General features: G+C 40.9%; 1 protein-coding gene across 1 annotated transcript in view; it reads left to right on the forward strand.

Annotated features, from left to right (window-relative positions):
- The window catches only part of LOC129779127 (uncharacterized), an 87,640-nt gene extending 65,262 nt beyond the window's left edge, over positions 1-22,378 (forward strand). Inside the window, exons 2-6 of the mRNA XM_055786406.1 lie at positions 20,171-20,524; positions 20,588-21,083; positions 21,147-21,308; positions 21,373-21,689; positions 21,753-22,378. Coding sequence (XP_055642381.1) covers positions 20,171-20,524; positions 20,588-21,083; positions 21,147-21,308; positions 21,373-21,689; positions 21,753-22,360 — 1,937 coding nt within the window. The 3' untranslated portion in view covers positions 22,361-22,378. The remainder of the gene's footprint in view (positions 1-20,170; positions 20,525-20,587; positions 21,084-21,146; positions 21,309-21,372; positions 21,690-21,752) is intronic.
- Positions 22,379-24,109: the final 1,731 nt, after the last annotated feature.

Consider the following 24,109-nt stretch of genomic DNA (forward strand, 5'->3'; position numbering starts at 1 on the left):
TTTCACAGCGAAAGGATTCTGATGATCTGCATACCAATCAAATTGGAAATTCTCTAAGATTTGTTTGATATGCTATACATTACAATTCCCTAATCCGGGTATAATTTATATTAATGAAAACTGGAAGCATTCCCATTTTACCATACATTTGTTCTGCCGATTTGTGTGCTTCTCGCACCCGTGCCGTCATTAACGAGCAACTAATACATTCGTTTCTGCCCGTTTTCAACTTAGTAGGTATAAATAAGCCATCCACGATTTGAACCCACACGTTAGAGGCGAATGAACTGAAAAGTTTAAAACCTCTATAATTCATCACGTTCGTTCGTTGAACCCACACTACTTCTCGTTTGGTGGTAATCGGAGCAACATCGTTGGTGGCGAACATCGAGCGAGAATGGATTCTTTTCCTGTCGGGAAAAACAAGGGAAGGGAAGGTATGGAGAAGAGTTTCTTACTACTGATGGAATGGAATGAAACCACATTTGCGAGCGAGGGGTAAGTAAGTGAAACACAACGAGCGAAAATCACCCATACCTAATGTTGTTTCCACACACATAGACACACACAGCTCGATGCAAGAATGGAAGATATTGCGATACGGCAATGCAATTTCATCTACATTCACTACACACCCGAAGTCTCACGTCAAAACAAGCGGGTTGAATAATATAACTCCGTGGTTCTACGTCGAAAATGCGGTCGTATCCTAGATACAACCCCTTACAATTTTTCTACTTGTTATGATCGAAACAAGTTGCTTAAGATCATTTTTGACTATATTACAGTCAAATTTTGATAGAGGCGTATACTTTTTTTCATATAAAAAGAGAAAATATATATGTATTTGTTCGGAATTCCGCCCTTGATAATTTCATTGATAATACTTATGAATTTAAAAATGGTCTTATAGAAACTGGACAGCTGAAATTATCATATTGAAGCTCAATTAATAAGCAAACAACTCTTTCGAATGAAATTGACGTTAAATATACTTTATTCTAAACATTCAACAATGCATGAATGTATCTTGTTGAAATTCTAACTGTTTGTGTTGCAACGAAATAGAATCAGGGTGGTCTTAGTTGGACAGAGTGTATAAAATGCTGAAATACAAACATACTTCAATGCCGATTCGACTTTACCTAGCCAATTTTTTGGGCCAGTTTATTGAACGCTAGAGGTTGCTACGCGAAATGAATAATAAGAACATGTTTTCCTAGTTCTGGAAATCGCGCTTCTGGAACAAATTTAGAGAAGAAATCCAAAAGATCATGGTTATCAAATTTGTCACGCAGTGAATCTTACTATATTCCAATGAGTTCCATCCGCATTTTTCAGGGGCTCATATATTTTTTATTACATTATCAAAATCTGTAACGTACAATTATATCTGTAGGTAAAATCAGTTCGTTTTTTTTTTCGTTAAACTGATTTCAAAGCTGAGAAAAAAAGTTTATATTTTCTAGACAATTCATCTTGCTCAAACCTCTGTAGGGGAAGGTGGTGGGAGCATCATCATCATCATTATATTTCAACAATTTTTTTAGTACTTAAATTTTTGATGAAATTATTTTTTTTGATAATATTTTTCGATACTCCATAGCAAAAGCTATCGAAAACAGCTTGCAAAATAATTAAAAGTACGTTTTTTACCGTAGATTCTTTGTTGATCCTCATAGGGTTTCCAAAAAAAAGTCGAAATTTCTTTTTAGTACCCTATACAATATTTTCCAAAGAGCGGATTTGGGGGCACTTTTTACTTCCAAACTCGGTCAAGTCCTTAATAAAATTGTAGTTTCGTTTAAATTAAAGAAGATAAACCCTTTTGATAAGTTGGTCGTCAAATATACAGAAATTGTCATAGATAACAAGTTTCAACCATATCAAAAAGAATAATTTTTTTTTAATTCTTTATTTGAGAGGTTTTCAGCCTCCTGGGCTGGTTCGCCTAAAAAAGAATAAAACTATAACAAGGGTAAAAAAAAACTTTATTGTCATGTATAATTGTAGAAAACATTTTTAATGTTGTATATTTCCCATAGGGAACAAAAATCCCTTCGTCGCAGGTCATCGCATCAATACTCTTCAGAATTTGTTAGTATATACCTTAAGGGGTTATTCTAGTGTAGAGATACGAATTTCGGACGTTTTTTTTTAGTAACAAATATTTTACGGGGCATAATATTCATAATTAGAACAGTTACAAGCTTAAGTAAGGAGGTTAAAAACACGAAAACACGGCGTACACGATTCCAGCCCTTCAGGTCACCTGAAACAAAAAAATTGTAATGGGTTGTATCTAGGACACGACCGCAGTTTTCAACGTAGAACTACGAAATTATATTATTCAATCCATTTGTTCATCACTTCGGATATTAATCTAGAATGCATCGAAATTTTTGAAATAACTTTTTTAGCTATTTAGGTTTCTATCTCTTCAGTAAACTCGACTCATGCATGCGACTCAGAATCATCGAATGCTATCAGTACCTTTCGTTTATTTGATTCAGTCCTCACTTTACGATTGAACTGCACTGTCAACTCGCATCAGACTTTCTCCTTTCCACTCAGATATCAATCACAAACTATAAACACTTTTTTTGCTCCTATAATTCTGTTTGAGATGAGATTGAACCCCAAAACATGCAAAAGGGGAAGCGAGAAGCACACAAATCGGTAGAACAAATGTATGGGAAAATGAGAATGCTTCCAGTTCTCATTAATTTGAACTGTTTAGGGATTAGTGAAATGTAATGTTTAGTATATCAAACAAATCTTACAGAATTTTCGATTCCATTGGTGTGCAAATCATCAGAATTTGTTCGCTGTGAAAATAGTTATTAACGTTAACTTTATTTCATGAAAACGTGACCTGTTTTCTGATTTGGTACCCTTCCTGAAAGACGTAGTTCTACGTCAAAAAAAAACAGATTCTGAATCAGCAAAGATTCCGCTATCGCATGAGCCTCGGACAAGTCAAAAACATCTTTTTTGACAAAATGGCGGCCGTTAGAAGAAAAAAATGCGTTTTAAAACGTTTTTCTTATGTTGCCCTATTTTTTTTAAAATAGTAAAAAAAATATCATTTTTAGAGAGATCCATGAAGATTTTATTCATATAAATTCGACATGAATCGGTTCAGTAGAACTTGATCGTACTATATCGTGTACGCCAGTTTGAAGAAACTAGTTTAAAAAAAAATAGGATAGATAGCTCCACAAAAATGGCTCTAACTAGATAAATAATAGAAATAAACTAAAAAATAATAATGATAAAAAAAACCAGAATCTGACCCGGAAGCAGGGTTGCCATAATAAAATCTGTGTCAAAAAATCTTTGTATCTGTGTATTTCGTCAGAAAATCTGTATCGAAATCTGTATTAATCCTCTGCGGTCCTTTGTCTGCTTTGAGCCACCACAGCAAAGAAGTATACTAATATTTTTATTTATGCAACGATGTATTAAACTTTTTCTAAATGAATTTTAATGTCTTGTTAACTTATTCACGAACCAAAACGGTGCTACAATCCTCAGAATAAACAAAAATTTTCATCCGTGCTTGAGGAAAGGATTAATGGAAAACTCTATATAATGCGGCGCTGTGTAGAAGTAAAGAGTATTGTTTTGTATGTTCAAGCACAAAGATAAATGGCGAAAGACGCCAAACTAATTATTTTGTGATATATGCGAAAGATATCACACGAAGAAGAAACATCGCAAATATTTTTAAACATAAACATAAAAGCATTATTTAGTAAAAACTTATCAGAAGTTTACAAATAATAGAGGAATCTTGTTCATCTTTTTTAATCTCATAAAGCTATACATCATTGTTTTTTCATGTAAAAATAATTGCGACCAGTACGACACACATGTCGAAATTCATTACGACCGCAAAGGGTTAAATTTATAAGTTGAACCTTGAAGCGTAATCTTAGCTTTAGTATCATTGACTGGCATAGTTATTATGAACTTGATGATGTTGATGGTATCCACCTGAAAATCCGTAAAATTGTGTAAAATTAATGCGTAAAATAGTGTTATTTATTTATTGTAAAGCTAGCCGACGACGCAAACTTTTGCATATTTTCGCCTAAGATTAAACATGAGAAAACAGTACTACACGCTACATATGAATGATGAAATTACTCTCAATCAGAATGATTCGAATGCTGTATATATAAAATTGATGAGTTGGGAACAAAATTATTGAGACCAAGCCATAACTAATATTGGATCGTAATTTTGAAAAATCTGATAATCTGTATGAAAACCAAAAAAATCTGATAATCTGTATGAAAACCAAAAAAATCTGTAATCTGTGTCTACAGATTCTTTGTTTAAAAAAGTCTGAAAAATCTGTATAAATACAGATTATTCTGTAGATATGGTAACCCTGCCGGGAGCTCCCGGAAGTAAAAAGATGCCGAACAACAAAGTTGAAATTATCATTTTTATTCTTTTTTTCTTATGATTTATCTTCTTACTTTCACCAATGAAGCCCTTTAACCACAAAATTCTCGGAAGCCAATCCAATATCGTTTATAAGAATATAATATACTTATAAGTTATTCTGAGTTATTATGATTAAAAAAAATTGTTTTAGAATTCGCTTTTTTTCGAAAAAAAATGCATTTTTTGCAAATTTTCATCCTTATTTCTCGATATCTCTTGCATAGTACCTGCTACAGTCCTAAAATTTTGAACTTCTCTTAGTTAGAGTATCTTTCTATAGAAAATATAGAAAAACAGACCGGTGACAGTCACTTCTCCGATTTTTGTCCGCTCGAAAAGCCATAGTGCAGCGCCTACTAAGGGCCATTATTTCTTCATAACCTGCAGGATATCTTAATTCGACGGGGAAAACATTCGCAGCTAATGGATTTCGGGTGTCTACAACGCACCGACAGCCCATTTCTAACCTCAATTAAGAGCTCGTTCCCGGTTTGCCTTGGTTTCAGCGTGCGTTCCATCCCTCCCTCCTTCCACTTGAGAAGAGGAAGAGAATCAAATACAAATCGTTTCGTAGGAGAATATAATTACCAATGCAATTACACCATCGATAGGTCGTTCGCCCAGACCATGGGAGAGCCTATAATTAGCCCATGCGATGAGGCATTCAGTCCGTCCATTTTTCATAAATTCAGCTTCAGACCGTTGTTGAAACTGTCCACACTTAAAACCCATTCCATTGTCTCTTCCGCATCCATTGCGGATTCGCCGAAAGGTTCTTGTATTTTTTTTCCTCTCGTTTCCTTAGTTTAATTCTTGGTTTGATTCCCAGCACCGAGCAATTAGAATTGAATATTGCGCCGCGCCGAATAACAAATAATGGGTTACCACTGCTACTGTTTTATTCCTGGCGCTGGCCGAAGAATTCCGCGGAGAGACAGACGATCGCGCATAATCTATCGCAAGAACAGTTATCCACGCATTTAATCCACGCTGCGAAGAGAAACTATTGTAAATTCTTCCTCTCTCCTCTTCCTCGGACCATTGGATTTACGAGCAATGTACGAACAAACGAACGACCTCGCGAGGGGTATAAACTTTGCCGGGTAATTATACGGCTGGGAACTGAATTCTGATTGCCCCGCGATCCACGGGTCCGATTTTTTAGACACTATTTTGGTTCGGAATACCTCTCGTGGGTATTCCAGAAGGCTCACACATTCGCAAAGGAAAGTGGCCACTTCTGCAACCGCAGGTTTGTAGGGATGCAAGTGTGCCGCCGCATTTGGCTAACAAAAGCTCATAAAATTCGCACTCCGCCCCGGGTGAAAATTCGGTTAACGGCTGCTGTTAATCAATGTCACACAGCTTGCACAGCATTCCCCGTCCCGCCTTTGCGTCGATCTTGATCCCATTCCGCTTGGTCGTTTTTCCGTGGGAAAAAGATTGGCCGGTGGATTCAGATAAAAGAGACACCGGAGACACGTACATCTTGTACACGGTGCTCAGCGGATCCCGTTGCAAAGTGCAGCGAGATGCGTTCAAGCAATACAGAAAACATATATATGTTTGGAGAGCACTTGCATTTCTTTTTGCGACACGCGAAATGAAAGAGAGTATTCGAAACGTGATTACGAGACAAATAAAGGAACCGAGTGGTCGTTGGGCCTTCCTAGACACTAGGAGCTGTACCCAGATCGACATATGATCGTTCAATTTCCCCTCGGTTACGTACGCTTGAAGGTGTCAGGGAAATTGGGCCATTTCAATTATTTCGATTAGATCACATACAATCAATAACACACACGCATTTCTACAAGAGACCTCACTCAGCAATGAAATCGAGTGGTGAACTGCAATTGAGAAATCTCCATCGAATTTAGCTCATTCAAAAAACAAACGGCAGTCGTTATCCATTTATCAGCTTTTTACTTCAATTTTTTTTCCAAAGCGGGACAACACATCTCGTAATGGCATAATTACTGCTGTTGCTACAGTGATGGGCACAAAAAATATACCCCCATTCGAAATAAAATTCGTGTTCCAAACTTTTCGATATTCCAGTCAATCTCAAAAGCCAACTGACTATGGCATACTTTCCACGAGCTTCCGGTGGTGTTGGGGGTCCAGCTCATCCCAAGCCTTCTTCAACGCAGCAAAATAGTTTTGCGTGTTCGTAACGTCAGTTTCGTCCACCTTGTTGTCCAAAATCGCTCATAAATTCTCAATAGAACGCAAGTCTGGGCTTTGGGGTGGTCACACCATTGGTTGGATTCTGGCCGATCGGAAGAATGCTGCTGTTTTTTTCGCAGTATGCTTCGGGTTCATCATGGATTCTTCCAGGTTTACGTACAAAATGTCGATGTAACCATCGGCGGTCATAATACCGTTGACCTGCGCTTAGTTTCCCACCCTAGTCCACGAGAAACAGCCCCACACCATGATGCTTCCACCACCGTGCTTCACAGTCGGTTACAGATGCCGGTCCAGGAGGCTCTCGTCGTTCTTTCGCCTCACTCGGAGTCGCATTTTCTTGTTAAACTGGTGGAAATTGGACTCGTCCGACAAAAAACTCGCTTCCAGAACTCCAGCGGCTTGTTGACACAGTCCCTCGCAAACAGAAGTGATTTTTTGAACCACCTTTGGGATATATGAGCTAATTGATGACATTTAACTAAAAAAATATCGAATCAAGTACGGTCGTCCCGATCCGCAAATAATTTTACTTCCATTTTCACACATCACGGTCGTCCCGTTCCGCACTCTTATCATTATCAATTTTTTACACGGTCGCCCCGATCCGCAAATATTTTCACTTCCATTTTTACACAGCACGGTCGTCCCGATTCACATTCTTATCATTGTGATTTTTGCATACGGTCGTCCCGATTCACACTATTATCATTGTCATTTTTTTAAGCGGTCGTCCTGAGTCGTACTTGTTCTGCGCGGTCGTCCAGATCTGCAAATATTTCTACTTCCATTTTTACACCACACGGTCGTCCCGATCCGCATTTTTTTTTCCATATTCATTTGTACCCATACGGTCATCCCAAGCCGTGCCCGTTTGTGCGGTCGTCTCCATCCGCGCTTATCCACTTTTATTCTACAGTTTCATCGAAGGTCGTCCCGATCCGTACTTATTACAAAACATTTATCTATTTTCACCTTGTTATATGGAACATATTGGTGTTGATAATGTGTTCGTTTTACTTGTGCAACTTTAATGCCACTCAATTTCCACGCATAGCCCCTGAAAATATTCGGTTCAAGGAGGTTTACGATTATCCCATTTAACTCTCACTCCTGACAGGATCGCCAAAATGTGTGTCCCTGAGCGTCCGCGGGATAATCGGAGACCGCCCGAAGCCGAACGGTGACTGCCTGCTGATAATGAACAAAACACGGTAAAACAAATTTACGCTAATGGATTTTTATGTCATATCCTAAAGGTACCCATTTAGGGCATTTAAAGTCATTTTTTTGTTTTTCTGAAAAATAAATCAACGATACTGAAATGGCAAAATGGTCCACTAATTACCAACTTTTATGTAAGACTAGCTGACCCGACGAACTTCGTCCCGCCCAAAATAGATTTTTTGATTTGAATACTTTCAAACATCCACGTTTTCTTACTTAGTGAACGTTAGTGAGTTCAATCACTGAACTCTTCATTGATTGATTACCCTTTGACCCCTTACAATTTCCTTTTACTATAAATCGTCTAGTACTTCTACAAAAATTCGTCCTTATAATATAAAATTATTTTCAGACACAATTCTCGTTCAAGATTCTTCAAGCAGTTGAAAATAACATGTTTCTCCGTTGCATGGAATACATGTTTGATACAGAGAATATTACAAAACAAAGACAGCTCAAATCGGACCATTTCTTCCTCGGGTTTAGGGCACACCAACACATTTGGCCTTCCATTTTTGTTTATATAGATGGAAGATATAGGAATGCGTTATTCCGTCTGAAAATCCTTTTCCACTTTCGAACAAAAATGAATTTCGTTAGCGCCAACATCAAATAGACTAACAACGCTTATTATGATGTAACATGTGAGAATTCATTTTTTTCGAATTTTCCGACCTTCGTTCAGGATTTTCCGATTTTTCTCTCCGCTATATTGATCTACGGGAAGAGACGAATACAACAAAATACAGGAGGCTAAAATTGGACCATCCCTTCTTCGAGTTTTCCGCTTACCAACAGATTTTGCCTTACATTTTTATTTATATAGATTGACTGGAATACCGAAAAGTTTGAAAAAACATTCAATATTGGATAAAGTGTTCCAATATTGAATGTTTTTTCAAACTTTTCGGTATAATTCAAATGGGGGTGGATTTTTATTTGAGCCCATCACAGTAGAAGAGAGAAGCTCAGATTAACACAAGCGAGTTCAAGTTTCACATAATCAAAATCAAAAATCGGTGCTACAATGTGATATAAGGTTGCATTCATCTGAATGGTTTTACCGATACCACATTTAGTGGTAGTAAACTGTGAAAAAGCTGAAATTTGTTTTAGTCATCTAAGTTATTATACTGTACAATATAACATTTTTTCTTCAAATTCAACTAATTTTTTTTTATTCGATACTGTATTAATCCAGCGCCTGAAAAATATATATACATTAGTTATGTTGACCTTGAAACCATTTCAATCGATAATTCTTATTTCCATACCACCTACGAGTTCTACCTTATTTGATACAAATGCGTGTACACCAGGGTCATAGTGGGTTAACTAAATCAGTCTACGTTTGACAACACAAAAAACCAACAACAATGTGTGCGTGTGATGCAAACAAACAGGAGCATTCTTCACCAGATGGTCTTAACACCGGCACGGTGCCTCCACCGAACTGTGTAACGTATCTTCCATCCCCAACATCGTTTACCGTGATTTGGCTCTTGAACTTTGTATCGAGCGAAGCTGTTGGGGTGCACTTTTTCATTACATTCAATATCATACCAAAACCATTACATTTTTTGCATGATGAATTAACATGACTGATAGTTACTATTGTATCAATTCAATGTAGCGTCAAGCATTGTTCCTAGCTGTTGACTAAAAAAAATGGCAAAAATCAAAACAAATATTTGATTTTTTTTTTGAGAATCAGTTGACGATAGTTTATTGATGACTCATTCTTGCCCTCGCAGAACAATACACAAGATTATGATATGTCGAAATTTGCTTCATGTCAATGCATTGAAAATTTATCTCGAGCGCTATTCTGGTGGCTTTTTCCACAATTGACATACACTCGGCTACATAGAACTATATACTTGTTGCACCAGCACCATTATTCCACATCTCATAACTACATCAATCTATCTTCGGTATCGCATGGAAACAACAACAATACCTACAACTATCAATTATCATGCAACATGTTAATTAATATAGCCTCAGTGGAATCGTATCTCTAGACATCGTTCGTACAACGTGAACCAACCAGCACCAAACAAGCGATCAACGTAGCTTGCATATAAAGCCACACATTGATGGTTTAAAGCGACTAAATACGAGAGAGGTCCGATAAATACATAGCCTCATCGTCCGATGGTGTCAGTATCACAAGAGAGATTACTTATCGTGTAGTACATTCTCGTAAACAGCTACTGTAAAAATTTCCGCCGAATCGGACTAGTAGTTTTGTTTCACCGTGTGTGGAAGCGGGCGTGTCCGCAGATTTCAGAAAAATGGAAAAAATGGAAATTCCGCCGTCGCCACGGCTAAATTGTTCGAATTGCACTACGAACTGCTGCCCCATCCATCGTATTCTCAAGATTTGGCCCCGTGCGACTTTTTTTTTGTTTCCAAACTTGAAAAAGTTGGCAGAAATTTGAGTCATCGCCGCCATGGAGGCATACTTTGCGGTCCTCGAGAAAACGTATTTTTCAGATGGATTAAAGAAGTTGGAACATCGCTGGGTCAAGTGTATCGAGTGAAAAGGAGACTATGTTAAGAAACAAATCGCCACTTTTCCAAAATTTTTGTTTTTTCTGTAGGCTAAGAACTTAATGGACTGTTCTCGTATATAAACACCATTTCGCGCTATTCTCAAAAGAAACGCTTTCTGTTAACATTAATATTGCATTACTTTCTCATGCGCGAGATAAGTGCACCTGTCATACTTAGTGAAGAACGTTTTGCTACTGGCAAGCGAAACCAAATACATACCAAATTCCAGAGCGACATTTACTGCTTCGAATATAGAAAAAGACTGAGATATCACGGCTGCAAAATCTGCGCCACCAAAAAAATCGCCCAACATAACATCGATAAATTAGGCGATTGTTGCATCGCGACAGGTCCAAAGCGCACGGGAGCAGATACAATTCTTCAACTCATTCTTGGTGGAGAGAAATTTGCTCCAGACAAGCGAAACCAAATAACATACAAAATTCCAGAACAATTATTTTCTTGGTGGGCCGATGATAGCCTAGCTTGATAATTCCCCTAATGCAATGACGTCAGTTTGATGCAATGATTGCAACGCCAGAGACATCAGCGAGTGAGTAATTTTGTCGCATCTACAGCTCAAATCGAAACGACGACATGTGATGACGTAAAACAAGGAATACCAAGCGTTCATTGCTTCGAGCAAAGAACGAGACTGAAAGCTTGTCTCTACTTCTTTTTTTAATTCTTCTTCTTTTCTTGAATTACACAGACTTTCAACTTTTTCAGTTCATTCGTCTCTAGCCATGAGGTGGACCCTTGTGAAGAATAGACAACTTTACTTCGAACTCCTTCCTGGCCTGCCTTGAGAAAGACACTTGATTCTCGTTCGACACTCGTCAGTAAACCGTATCTGCTTCCGAGATCACCAAACGAAACTCCGCTGAGGATAAGCGCAGGGATCTGAGAATCTGGATCTGAAATCTGCATGCTGAAGCTCGTGTTTTTTTTTTTATCAGAAGGTTTCGGTTGAGTATCTGAAATCGAGTGTCTGACGTCTGGAACTCTGGAACTCTGAGATTTGAAAACTTCAATTCAGATATTCTCTAAGAGGACTGTGTTACGGATCGGCACGGATTCGACAAAGAGAAACACACATCGATTTAATTTCAAATTACAAAACTACAAAAACTTACACTAAACACTTGAACATCCGCCACACATCTTGGATTCGCACCTGGAAAAGGGAAAGTAATTTGAATATAAAATAATACTTATTGTCCCTTACCTTTTTATCTGGAACAATTACTTGCAACAATATAAATATTGTTATATTAGGCATAATGCATAACAATAGGTACTTACCCGTTTCGTCGGGAAAGTTCGAGATTGCACATAATGCTCACAACGAGCATCCACAAAAAACACAAACACTCATCACAACAATAACATTGTATAATCAAAACAATAACAATCGAATGGTCATAGGATAGAAACGCATGGAAACGAACCTGCTATAAAACAAAGTCCCATTGTTTATAGCGAATATTCTAGAATACCCGAGCAACAATGCAACAATAGAATTTACTGTAGCGTGTACCGTATGAATAGGGCACGAAATGTTCAGTACATCGTTCAGTTACAGATCAACCAACATAGTGAATCGTTAAGTTTCAAATCAACCATCGTAGTGAAATTGTTTAGTGACAACTAAACATTGTGGTGAATTGTTCAGTCCAAAATAAACTATCGAAGTAAAATAATGAAGTGGTGAAACTATCTAGTATTCCGAAGTGAAGTGAAATGCTTGGTCGGTCGAAGTACTAAAAGTGTCGGGAAGTGTCCGGGTCCAGTTCCGAACCGCTAGTCGTCAGTTTTCTCCCGTAACAGACTGTTTCGCGACTACCCATTACTATTAGCAGACCTACTCTAGATGGTTCATGGTTTTAGACGAACCGTTAATGGAAAAATTCATAACGATTAACGTGTCTTCGTTAAGCTTGCTGTGATATACTTGTTAGGGGTAACGAACCCCAGATTGATGGCAAACTCGGTTGCATTTCGAAGCACAATAACTTACCTGCGGATTTTCCGCTCGAGAACCACCCTCGCTCGGCGGCCGTATTTCCTAGTGAAAGGAAACTACGGCGGCACGGACCGGAGTATCTCTTTCACCTAGCGTGCCAATAGTTGTAGTAGCATGCCGGCATGCGAGACAATCTCCATCTTCAGCGCAGTGCATCGAAATGGAAACGACGCCCAAATAAGGCACTACGGAGAGATAGCATAAATGCTCGCGCGCGGAGCACCTTCGGACCGCTGCCACTGCCACTTCATCACCCGCAGCCACCACCTTGGATTACTAGAGACGTATACACCAGGTGCACGTGATCGTACCGCGCGCGTGTAATCACAAGGAACTGGCACAACATGCAAAACGCTATGTTCGACATCGTTGATGAGTGGCGTCGTCCCTCGCGTTTATCCGTACTGCGATCCTGAAAGTAACCGGCGTGTAATGGGCACTGTTTTACAAACTAGTGAAACTATAACGGCTGCTGCTGCTGCTGCGGCAACTAACGGGATCCAACCGGGCACTTGATCTGAGTGCAACGATTATCAACAAACAGGGAACTCTGTCAGGACGGAGCAAGGGAAAGGGACGCATCCGACAATGCTAGTAATTAGAAGGAAAGCTGCCCTCCCTTGGTTCAGATCTAGGCTGGTGGCCAGAGCAGTCGCCGCTAAGCAGCTGCGGATTTGATTTTTTAATTAAATTCCCATCGGAACAGAAAGATTTAATTATACGGTAAAAATTATTGACTGCACTCTCGTGTGGGCTCGATATATGTACTCACCGGAGGACTGATTCGTCTGCAGAGCGGTAATTCACCGCCGCATGGGAAAGCGGTACGACTCGTACCGTGAATTATATGCGCTCGTGACTTGCGTAGGTTTTGCAAATTAACAATAATAAATGGAAGATGAAAATTGTCGCTCTACTCTTACCAGCCGTAACGCGAATGTTTATCTGATAACCAGCGCGCGGTTGCTACGATTCCCGGCGAAACGGGAATTTCGAATCGCAGCCAGAGCGCAAACGCTTGCTTCGATCGCGAAACGGGGAGGAGCGCGAGAAACCACACAAAAGCGCAAATTCCACAGAGCCGCCTGCGTCTTGAGAAAGAATGTCTCGCGTGGGCGCTCCTCCTCGAGAGCAGCAGCAGCAGCCTTGCGCGGCGGACAAGGGGAATTAAGGTTGTGTGTCTTTGCATCACCACTATAGTACATGAGCCCGTCCGGAATAACAATCGGTATTGGGAAGAACGGCACCTAGACGCCTTCCCGTGTCGGGCCTCGCTTCATTTCCCGCTCCAAGTTCCCATTAAACTGTGCTCGTTTTCCAGGAACCGAGCCCAACATGTAAGCGGACAGTGTTTCGAAATAATCACAGTACAAGCATCTTTCTCGAGCGTAAACCTTCTGGCATCTGATTGTGATGAATTCGGAATGATTTTCTCCCAAACGGAGAAGTATGGGTTTAGCTGATTCATTAGCATCTTAGCCTGAAGTTATTTGTCGAATTAACACGTGGTCGCATTCTATGACAGTTTGTTTGTCCCCGATGAGTGTATGACTTCTTGCGGGACGGTAAGGTACAAAGACCGCCTCGGTTGAGCAACCCGACACTTTGCGCCGCGATGCGCAAAATAGTTTCCACTCGGTGCAATGCACCGGCGATGTGTCATCATCTACACCCAAACTCTGATAGATTACAACGCTCAATCATCGACTCACCCCTCGACCCACAAGCCATGAAGCAATAAAACAATTGAGTTTTTGCACTTTTATTTAAGGATCGATTTTACGGAACTCTTTTTCTTTGTCGATCACTCCGTCACACACACTCTAACTGACTCCTCTCCTGTCAACCCTGCAGAGCCTCACTCAGGGATATTAACATTGATTATTAGATAGGCTCAGCTCCGTATCCAGGGTAAAACCCTACAACCCCCCTTTTACAATAATTTTTATAAGTAGTCGAGAGGGGTAGATAATTCTTAAACTTAAATGGCACAACTCGGTTTCGTTTTTCCGTAATGTTACTATCCTGCTCTGGTTGGCGCTGCATCATCGTTGAAGTAGTTCTTGTAGATGGTTCAATATCACAGCTGTTTGGTGGAATTGTTCCCGTTGTCTTCTCTGGTTCAGAATCATCTGCGCTCGATGGTTTGTCGATATCGTCTAGCAACTTCTTCAGGTGGGCAACATTTCGACGATACTCTTTTCCATTGGTAAGTGATTTTATTGTTACGTCAGCTCCAGCTTTCCTGCTTACCTCGAATTCCTCAGGTCCATAATTCGTGCTCAACTTGTTCTCTCTCCGCATCCGCCTAGCAATAACGCGATCTCCTACTATGATTCTGCTGAACCGGGCTTTGCGCATCGCATCTCTTTTCTTTTGACGTAGGACTACGTCTTTCATTTCTATACCGGGGTGTAAAATCAAAGTTTCAAAAACGAAAGCGTTAAGCCGGAGACCGACATTTTGAGGATTAATAGCTCCTAAACAACTGAACGAAATGGTATGATAAACACTTCATTCGAAAGATAAAAAGTTTACGCGTTATATACTTGTTACTTTTTGATCCAAAAACTTGTTTCAATAGCCTTAAAATTGCTTTCAAAACAAGCTATTGGAATCACCAATCGGTATATAAGCGAGCGCCGCTCGGAAATCCACTCAGTTATGCATCAGGAGGAGGAGAGAAGGCGACCAAGAGAGTATCAGCATCGAGAAACGGTTCCGCTTGATGCATCGGAGCAGCCGTCAGACACACACATACACGCGCGGAACTCTTTTCGTTTGGTTGCCATCCAGCATCGATTCCGGAAAGATGTCATCGTTGCTGAATAATAATCTGCCAGTTCCTCTTGGAATTGAAAAATACATTCAAGCGAAAGAGTTTATTTTAATGTTTTCTATCCATATAATACTGCGACTTTTGTGATTTTTCAATCGAGTGCGATCAACTTAAGATCACGTCTTTCGGCAATTTATTAGAGATGCAATGAATCCTAAGAAGGAATTCCCGTTCTACGCGCACTGGCAAACGATGTTTACTCAATAATTTCTCAATCGAGAAATGGGTATTGTGAGAAAGGATGAGCGAACGCAAAAATTATGTAGACTGATTTGATGCAACAGATATTTTGTCTATTGGAAATGGAATACAATCAATCACAATACGAGCAATGTATTATGTATTATACAATTTTTGTGTGATTGCTTCTTTTGTTGAATATTGTGCCTTCAACGTAACGTTCTCGTTTTCGAAGTCCCCCAAATATTCATTTATTCATTCATTCAGAATTGATTTAGATGCAACTAAAAACAAATGATCACTAAATCAACGATAGTCCTACGTTACCCTTGCGGTTATATCACAGATATAACCCACATCTTGTTTTCGAAGTTTGTCGCGATCTCGGTATTCTTAATTGACTCGAGTGATTGTTGGTACTTCAGGTAGCTTTGTCCTGATTATCCGATCGAACATTAGTTCTGCCCAGTTGTAGGATGAGTTGTAGCAGGATACGATAAAAGAAAATTGCGATAAAATGTTTCTCCAATCCTGTTAAAGTTGTTGTGCTATCTTCAATCTTTTCAGAACTGAACGATTCTGTCGTTTAACCTCCTCATTTTGCTGCGGTCAGTAAAGAAATGTGTTTATCAGCTGCGCTCCTAGAATTTCTTACAATTGGCATTGAATTGAGGTCCATCATCAGCACGTAATATTAACGGAACGCCATATCGACTGAATATCGTTGACAACTGATTGTTTGTTTCGTTAGACGTAGTATAATTCATTTCGCAAACTTCGATATATCGACTGTAGTAATCAACCACAACTAACAAAGATTGTCCGTCTGGTAGAGTCCCGAGGAAATCAATGTCAATCTCTTGCCAGTCCCCTCCCCATTCGGCATCTCTTTGCGTAGCACTAGTTCTGGAGATCAGGCGCAGTGGCCAAAATACGCCCACGACACCTTTTAACAAAAGATTCCAACAAGATACATTTTCATCATTCGAATGTGACCTTCGTGTGCAATTTGAAGCACTTTTTTTCTCGTAAAGATTGTGGGACAACAATCCGGTCGGTTCGCAACGAAATCTCCTCACAACGGCACAGTTCATTTGCTGCTATGCGAAATTACAACGACAAATCATGAGAATTTCGGCTTTCCAGACATTCGTAAATTTGTTGGATTTCTACATCTTTCTGAGACTCCTGTACTGAAGAAGCCGAAGAACCCATCGTTCACTGCTGGCACAAGGTTTCGAACGATCAGTGAAAAGAAATTCTAAGGCCTTGCAATCTGTCAAAATATAGAATTTACTACCATATGGATACGCTTGAAATCTACACTCCATACCACAGCCAAAGCTTGGTCCATGACCTTTTGAAACAATTCCGGAGCAGTTACAAGGCCGAACGGAAGGGTTTGAATCTGTAAGGTCCCTTGCTGATGATAAAAGCAGTGACGTCTCTAGTCTCCGGTGCGAGCTCGATTTGTAAGAACGCCTCCTTGATGTCTAATTTGCTCCATAATCTTCCTTTTCCTAACCTAGCCAGGTAATCGGTCACGGTGGGCATTGGATGTTGTTCTCTGAGAAATGCTTCGTTGACACGACGCACATTCGACAACGTTTGTTTCGTTCCCAGAATAGAAGGCATAGTAAGCCATTCCTGACCCCGACTCGACTCCAGTATCATCGAATGTTTCCGAGCTCGATGGAGTATTACGGTGTTTAATCGCACCTTATCCACCGTATCCGAACTCTTCTCTTGGAATTTCCGGAATCTACATGGCGATCCAAAATGACCCACTAGTCTACAGAAATAGCAACTTTTACCTTTTGCCGGACATACGTTGTCATTAGTTTGATGATCCCGATGTCCACTGTTCAAACAAGAGACCTTTGTTCGGATGTAAATGATTTCTTCCCGGTGAATTTCTTCAGATATCGGTCATTCCGCTTGTCGAATGCGAACACAGGTTGTCGACCCTTTCAAGAGCTGCACCTAATGATTCAATTTCACTAAGCGAACGATCTTGGTGAAGTACACGTCACCGAAGCTCTGAAGACAAACATCCGTCTATGATTGCGTCTATTTATTCAAATAAATATTTCAGTAAGAACAGTCTTGGTTTCATCTGAATATTTGTCAAAACCACAGTCCGTGGCTTGTTCACAAAGGAGAAAAACAAAGTCAGCAAAACTTTCCCCCTCTTTTTACTTCATATTCCTTAATTAGAAAATACAATCAAATGTATTTTATAATTCAACGTTTTACTTCAAATCATACCGTGAACAATGCGTGCTAAATTATTGGTTTGATCGAGTTCTTCCACATTGTTTATAGCTTATATCCAGTGTTTTTCATCAACAATCCATGCTCAATAATAACTGTAACCATCGTCATAGTCACATGCAATATTTACACCCTGTAATCCATACATACAGTCCATAATAACCAATACTCATTTATTTTTATTTACGTTCTGCAACGTAAAGATATTTTTCGTGAGCGATCCATGCTCCACCCTGTAATCCATACAGGTAAACAATCCATGCTCATTATTTTTGTTTATCTATTTTCAATTCCAAGCATTCACGATTAATCTTGCTTTCCCCTTCACCACGAGTATCGCTCCCACGAACACTAACATAATATGTGTTACGAAGCATTACCAATTGTTCTCTATGGATTCAATTCACAATGCCGCCATATTTATTCCCAACTAGGGGAAGTAATGTCGCAAAAACTCCATTTTTCCGCATTTCCCAATTGAAATTTTGACTCACCTCGAAGGTTTATCCTCCTCGTCAGATTTGTAGCAATAAAACAATTGTGTTCAAAGGGTTTTTACACGATTGGATTGATTTTACGGAACTTTTTTCTGTGCCGATCACTCCATCACACATACACACACTTTAAGTGCGATTCACATACAACATACACGTCACGTTCACGTCCCGTCACGTCACGATACGTCAATGATTCTACCATGGAATTCCCATGAAAACATTCACATACACCAGCAACGTAACGACCCGTCAGCATACGTTCAACGAAAACGACAGGCAGGATTTGTAGAAAAGAATAATTGACGGAGACGGACGGTTTTTGTCTGGGCTTTGTGTCTCGGCTTTTGATTTGGTTGTACAGTAATTTACATTTAAATCGGCATTGAGCTAATTTAACCGATCTGTGATGCAACACGTTTAATTAGACATTTTTACCTCTGGACATTTTTGTAAATATTGAATTCGGGGCCCAAATTATGGCCCCACATTGAAAGTCGCTAACAGTCGCGAATGGCCGATTACTGATCAAAATCGACTCCAATACGACACTGAGTGGTGCCTCAGCATATCGCATTATAAGTAACTTACTGTACTTTTTATGCCAACATATCGCTTAGCTCCAAATTTCGGAGTGAAAATCATTCGCGACTAGTTGAGAGAATTATTCTATTTATTATTATTGTTGAATAAGGGTCGGACTACGGGGTTTAAGCATTTAAATAATTGAATTCAATGATTCCCATTGAATTTTACAAAATTCGAAACTGATTTTAGGCATGCTGATTTGAAAGAGTGCATTGCAATTCAAAATTGTTGTAGGTGGCGACACCATGAATAAAATTAATTGAATCATTCGTTTGGCATTTGACATGACGGTGCTGGTGGAAGCATTGACTGCATGTGTGAATTGGTGGAGACATTGACGGAACGTAGACGGTCTTCTCCGTAACGTGCTATGTGAATCGCACATTAACCGACTCCTGTCCTGTCAACCCTACCAGGTGAAAATCCTACAAGCCGAGATGTCTCCTTGTATCGAACCCCAGAGAGAAGAAGCGCCATGGTGACAATAAATAGTTCCCTTTATTCTGCGCGGCGAATGACGTGAGATAGCAAGGTTGATTGCTTTATTGTGGAAGCCATCTAACTTTTCAGATCCCATTTGATACCTGAGCCGATAACATAGAACGACACGACTTCGAATCTCATCTACTGACAAACTATAGTCACGTAATTCACCTTCGAGAACACCGTGACTTGAGCCATTTCACGTCATTCGCCGCGTAGAATAAGGGGGAGTATTTCTATAGTCTTTGCAGAAAACTGATTTATTTCGTTTCAATGCATTGTTGTGGCCAACAGGTTGAGGCCGCCCATAACCGTATCCGCGGCGCGATAATTGGTTAAAGTAGTGCTATACATCGGTAACAGTGCTTTTCAATGGAAAGAAATATCACCGTGAAATGCGAGAGGCGAACATTCAAAATGGCGGACGCAAAATTCGTGGTGGAAAAGTTAGGCGATGCCAACTATGCTACGTGGCATATGGAGTTGATATTGGCCAAGATGTAATTTTACGAGAGACGGTTTCTTGCCAGAAGCCGGCTCAAGTGGATGCCGCATGGCTAGCCAAGGTTCGAAAGGCTTGTGCGGATCGTGACGACCATGCTAGGTGTAATTAGAAGCGGATCGCGACGACCGCGCTTATTGTTATACAAAATGTATCGTGATGAACGCGCTAGATATAATTAAAAGCGGTTCGCAACGACCGTGCTTTGAATGTTTGTATGTGAACTTTAAAACAACACGGTCATAATAAATAGTGTTTCTATAGTCTTTGCAGAAAACTGTTTTATTTCGTTTCAATACATTGTTGTGGCCAACAAACTAAAAATCCCTGTGTTTTACTTCCACTTACAGCCGCTGCATGCTACTTCCCGATCGAGTACCAAGGCGAGTACATCACCCAGAACACGGTAACCGACGGATCGGTGCGATACAGTCGGATCAATATCACCGAGAACGCGATTCCCATCTGGGGGATGTGTCACCGGAGAAACGACAGTAACGTTGTCCTGCTGACGGGGACCGAGGAGGCATCCTGCTTCCGGTGCTTCCATCTCAAGCTGGTGTCCAAGAATGTGCTCCGAGTGCTAACTACAGACAGTGACTACATTTCCAAGTGTCACACCAACGAGGAGAAAGCTCTGGCCTCCTGTCTCCAGGAGGATGCTCTGCAGGACGAGGAGAAAAATACCGAAATCATTCTCTACAGTAAGTTCACACATCTAATTCCATTACAAACAAACGATTCTACGAATCTGTTCTCGCTTACAGAAATCCGCGAGTGGAACGGTGACGAGGTTCGCCAGGAGTACTGCCCGATCCACGGTCGCTATAAGCTTACCTACAACATCGACAATGGCACCGAGAACCAGGTGGAATGTGAGTCCCAGGAGTCCGAGGTGGACAACTGCCCGTCGGGTTCGGCAATCAATTTACGCTTCCGCAACTGTGCCTTCCGTGACCAGGAGGTTACCCTGGAGTGTCTCGGCCATTGGCGGGGCTTGCGCAATCAAAACTTCATCGCGCTGGTCAACGCAAACAACGACGGTCGGTTCGGACCGAAGTATCGCTGCGCGACCTGGGTGGAGAACCCGAAGAGTGGTGAAATCGAGATCTCCTTCAGCAAAGATTCGACCTGTCGGGCAATCAACAAGTACCATCGGAGTCCCAGTACGTACGGGAATAACATCAACAACGATTACCACAGCGAGGTGATCCGGATGAAACCGATTCCACAAAATTTTGGCAACATCAACCAGTTTTGCAGGTAGGGACAGGGTAAAATATCAGCGCAAAATCTAGGGTATTAAAACCGGCCTTCCATTTGCAGCTTCCCGAACTGGATGATCGGCAAGTGGGAACACGTGATCGTCAGTCAGAATCAGCTAATCTATAAAGATCACACCTCGTTCAAAACGTACACGATGAAGTGCGTGAAGAACCACACCAGTCACGACTCGGACAAGTTCATCGTACACAGCCAAACGCAATGGTAATTATTCCGTCGATCCTAGCCTGGAGTCAACCTCCTATAACCATGTTTATTATTCTTCCAGTGGCGAGGAAAAGTACCAGTGCCTCAAGATAGAGCGACGTGACGAAAACGTGTTCGAGTTTCAAATCAGCGCCCGGTCGGAACCCAACTTCACCAGTACGATCTGCAACGAGTTCTACTTCAACGACGACCGGTGGCTAACGCAAGGTCGGCTGGACAGCAACAGCATCGTATCGCCCTGCCCAATCGTGGGTGAGTTCTCCGGCGTCATCCCGGACGACGAAGGGCTCTGCGCGAAGCTGTCGTCGGAGTGCGGCTCGCCGGATATTATGTACTATCAGATCTCAGCTTGCGGAGTCGTCGATGAGGTGTATGAAGGTGAGTTACTCTGATGATGACAACCTCTCTTGACACAATCTAATCGCGTCCGTATGTTCACAGAACGGGAATATCGCTGTTTGGGCCAGTGGACGCATCGGAACATTGTGTACACGTATACCCAGCGTCGGGACGTCGGCACCTACGAGTGCTTCGTAGGCACGATGCTTTCCGACAAGCAAATCTTCATCAAAGAAGCTGGCGAACACTGCCAGCGGGACGTCAATCCCCATCGCTTCGGCATGGAGCTGAACAAGGTAGCGCACTGCAGTGCTCCGGAACCATTCAAACCATCCAGTCGACCCATACACAAGTACTCCCAAATTCCGACGATACGGTCGTCTACCCTGAACTACAACAACAACAACAACAACTATTACAACAGTAATAGCAACAATAACAACAACAATAACTACTACTACAACAACCAACATAGTTCCTCGCCGTCCGGGGTGGCCAACTCGACACCGTCGCCAGTGGTCACCACCGGACGAAGTAACACACAGTACACGGTCTCCAATCAACAGCCGAAACAGTCGCATCCCACGGCGAGACCAAGCGTGCCCGGGAGCTCAGGAGCCACCAGCACGCGAACTGTACAGTCCTCCTATTTATTATTGTTAGTAACGTTTATCTGTGTTATACTAGGTCATAATAAATTTAGCTGTTAAATATTTTTTTATTTAAAACCGACACCTGTTTCATTCCCTGAAATCTGTGGTAAAATAACGAACAGCGAAACAGTCCGAAAAAGGAACACCAGCAAAGATAAAAAAGTTCATGGGTTTGGGCCTAGGGGCACTGACGGGATCTTGACATAGAACTGTGATTGTATGTAGTAATTGCATTTGAATTGAGTTTTTTCATTGTTCAAAATCTGTATTTTTTCCTCTTTTGATATGCGATGTCCTTCACTTCGCAGTCAAACTGGCCACACACTTGCATCCATTGACAGATCTGTGAACTAGTCTCATTCTTGTCAGGACGCGCCATTTTTCTATCGCTTTGTAATTCGCCTTACATTTATTTACGAAATAAAAGACATACCGAAACTTCCCAAGTTGGAATGAAACCTCGAACTGAACGTGCTGAGAAGAGACCGAAGCAATTACCTCCTGCTTTACGTGGTCCTGCTATCAACCACGGGTCCTCAGCACTGTTGTGTATTTAATTTTTTACATTCGAATTCTATTACTTTCTCTGGCAACACTGCCGTTCAGTTTTTTTAGAAGACTTTATACTATAGAAAAGAATACCACCTTTTGTCGGTATATGACAATCTGAATTTAGTCCGTTTAGTTTTTTGTAATGCAAATAAAAGTTATAAATCGCATCCGTCGTTGTCTCTTCTACCTCTAAAATTCCGAAGATATAATAAGCACTCCCGGAACGACACCGAAAACGTCTGTTACATTTTCGCGGTCGAAGCAACAGCCACTACATGGCTTGCAGACCTTGTGGATAACATTTTAAATGCTTTAAATATGCATGATCCTCTTAAAAGCATAGTATTATGTTTGCTTCCGGTTGTGAGAACATGTTTGCAAGAAAAATGTGGCCTTTTAACAGTGTTCATATCCCTCGATGCCTAATTCAGCGCAAGAGGTCAAGGATTTGACCATCACCTCTAAACTAGACCAATTTGATTTTTTTAGTTCACAGTTCTAACTGCGATGTATTTTATCTCTGTGAAACATGGCTTTGTTCAGACGACGAGCTGAATTTCCGCGATTTCAACATTTCCTCGATCGAAATGACTCGTTTGGTGGCGCACTATTAGGGATCAAAAAATGTCACTCCTTCTATAGAGTCACTATCACATCGATCACAGGCATTGAAGTTGCCGCTTGCCAGACACAAATCAATGGCGAAGACCTCTGCATTGCCTCAATATACATTTCTCCCCGAACGATGGTAGGTCACCATCATCGAGGCATTGCCGGAGCCGCGGCTAATCTCAGGTGACTTCAACTCCCATTGAACGGCATGGGGGTCACTCTACGACGACGACCGCGTCATGTTGATTTATGATCTGTGCGACAACTTCAACATGACAGTTTTAAATACCGGGGAAGCAACTAGGATAGCCAACCCTCCTGCGCGGGTAGCATTCTAGACATATCTCTCTGCTCTTCTTCATTATCCCTGGATTGCACATGGAAGGTAATCCAAGATCCCCACGGTAGTGATCACCTACCAATAATTTTATCGATCGCCAATGAATTAAAAAATATTTACTGGAGAAAATTTGCGGAATTAATACCTGAAGCAATCGTTTCGATGCATGAACTTCCTCCCCTTGAAGAGTATAACTTTATATCAAGTTTAGTTTACGATAGCGCACTTCAAGCTCTAAAGAAACGTGTACCTGCTACCACTTTCCGACGTCGTCCTCCATCACTTTGGTGGGACAGGGAGTG

This window comes from Toxorhynchites rutilus, chromosome 1 (genome assembly GCF_029784135.1).
Source record: "Toxorhynchites rutilus septentrionalis strain SRP chromosome 1, ASM2978413v1, whole genome shotgun sequence".
NCBI lineage: Eukaryota > Metazoa > Arthropoda > Insecta > Diptera > Culicidae > Toxorhynchites > Toxorhynchites rutilus.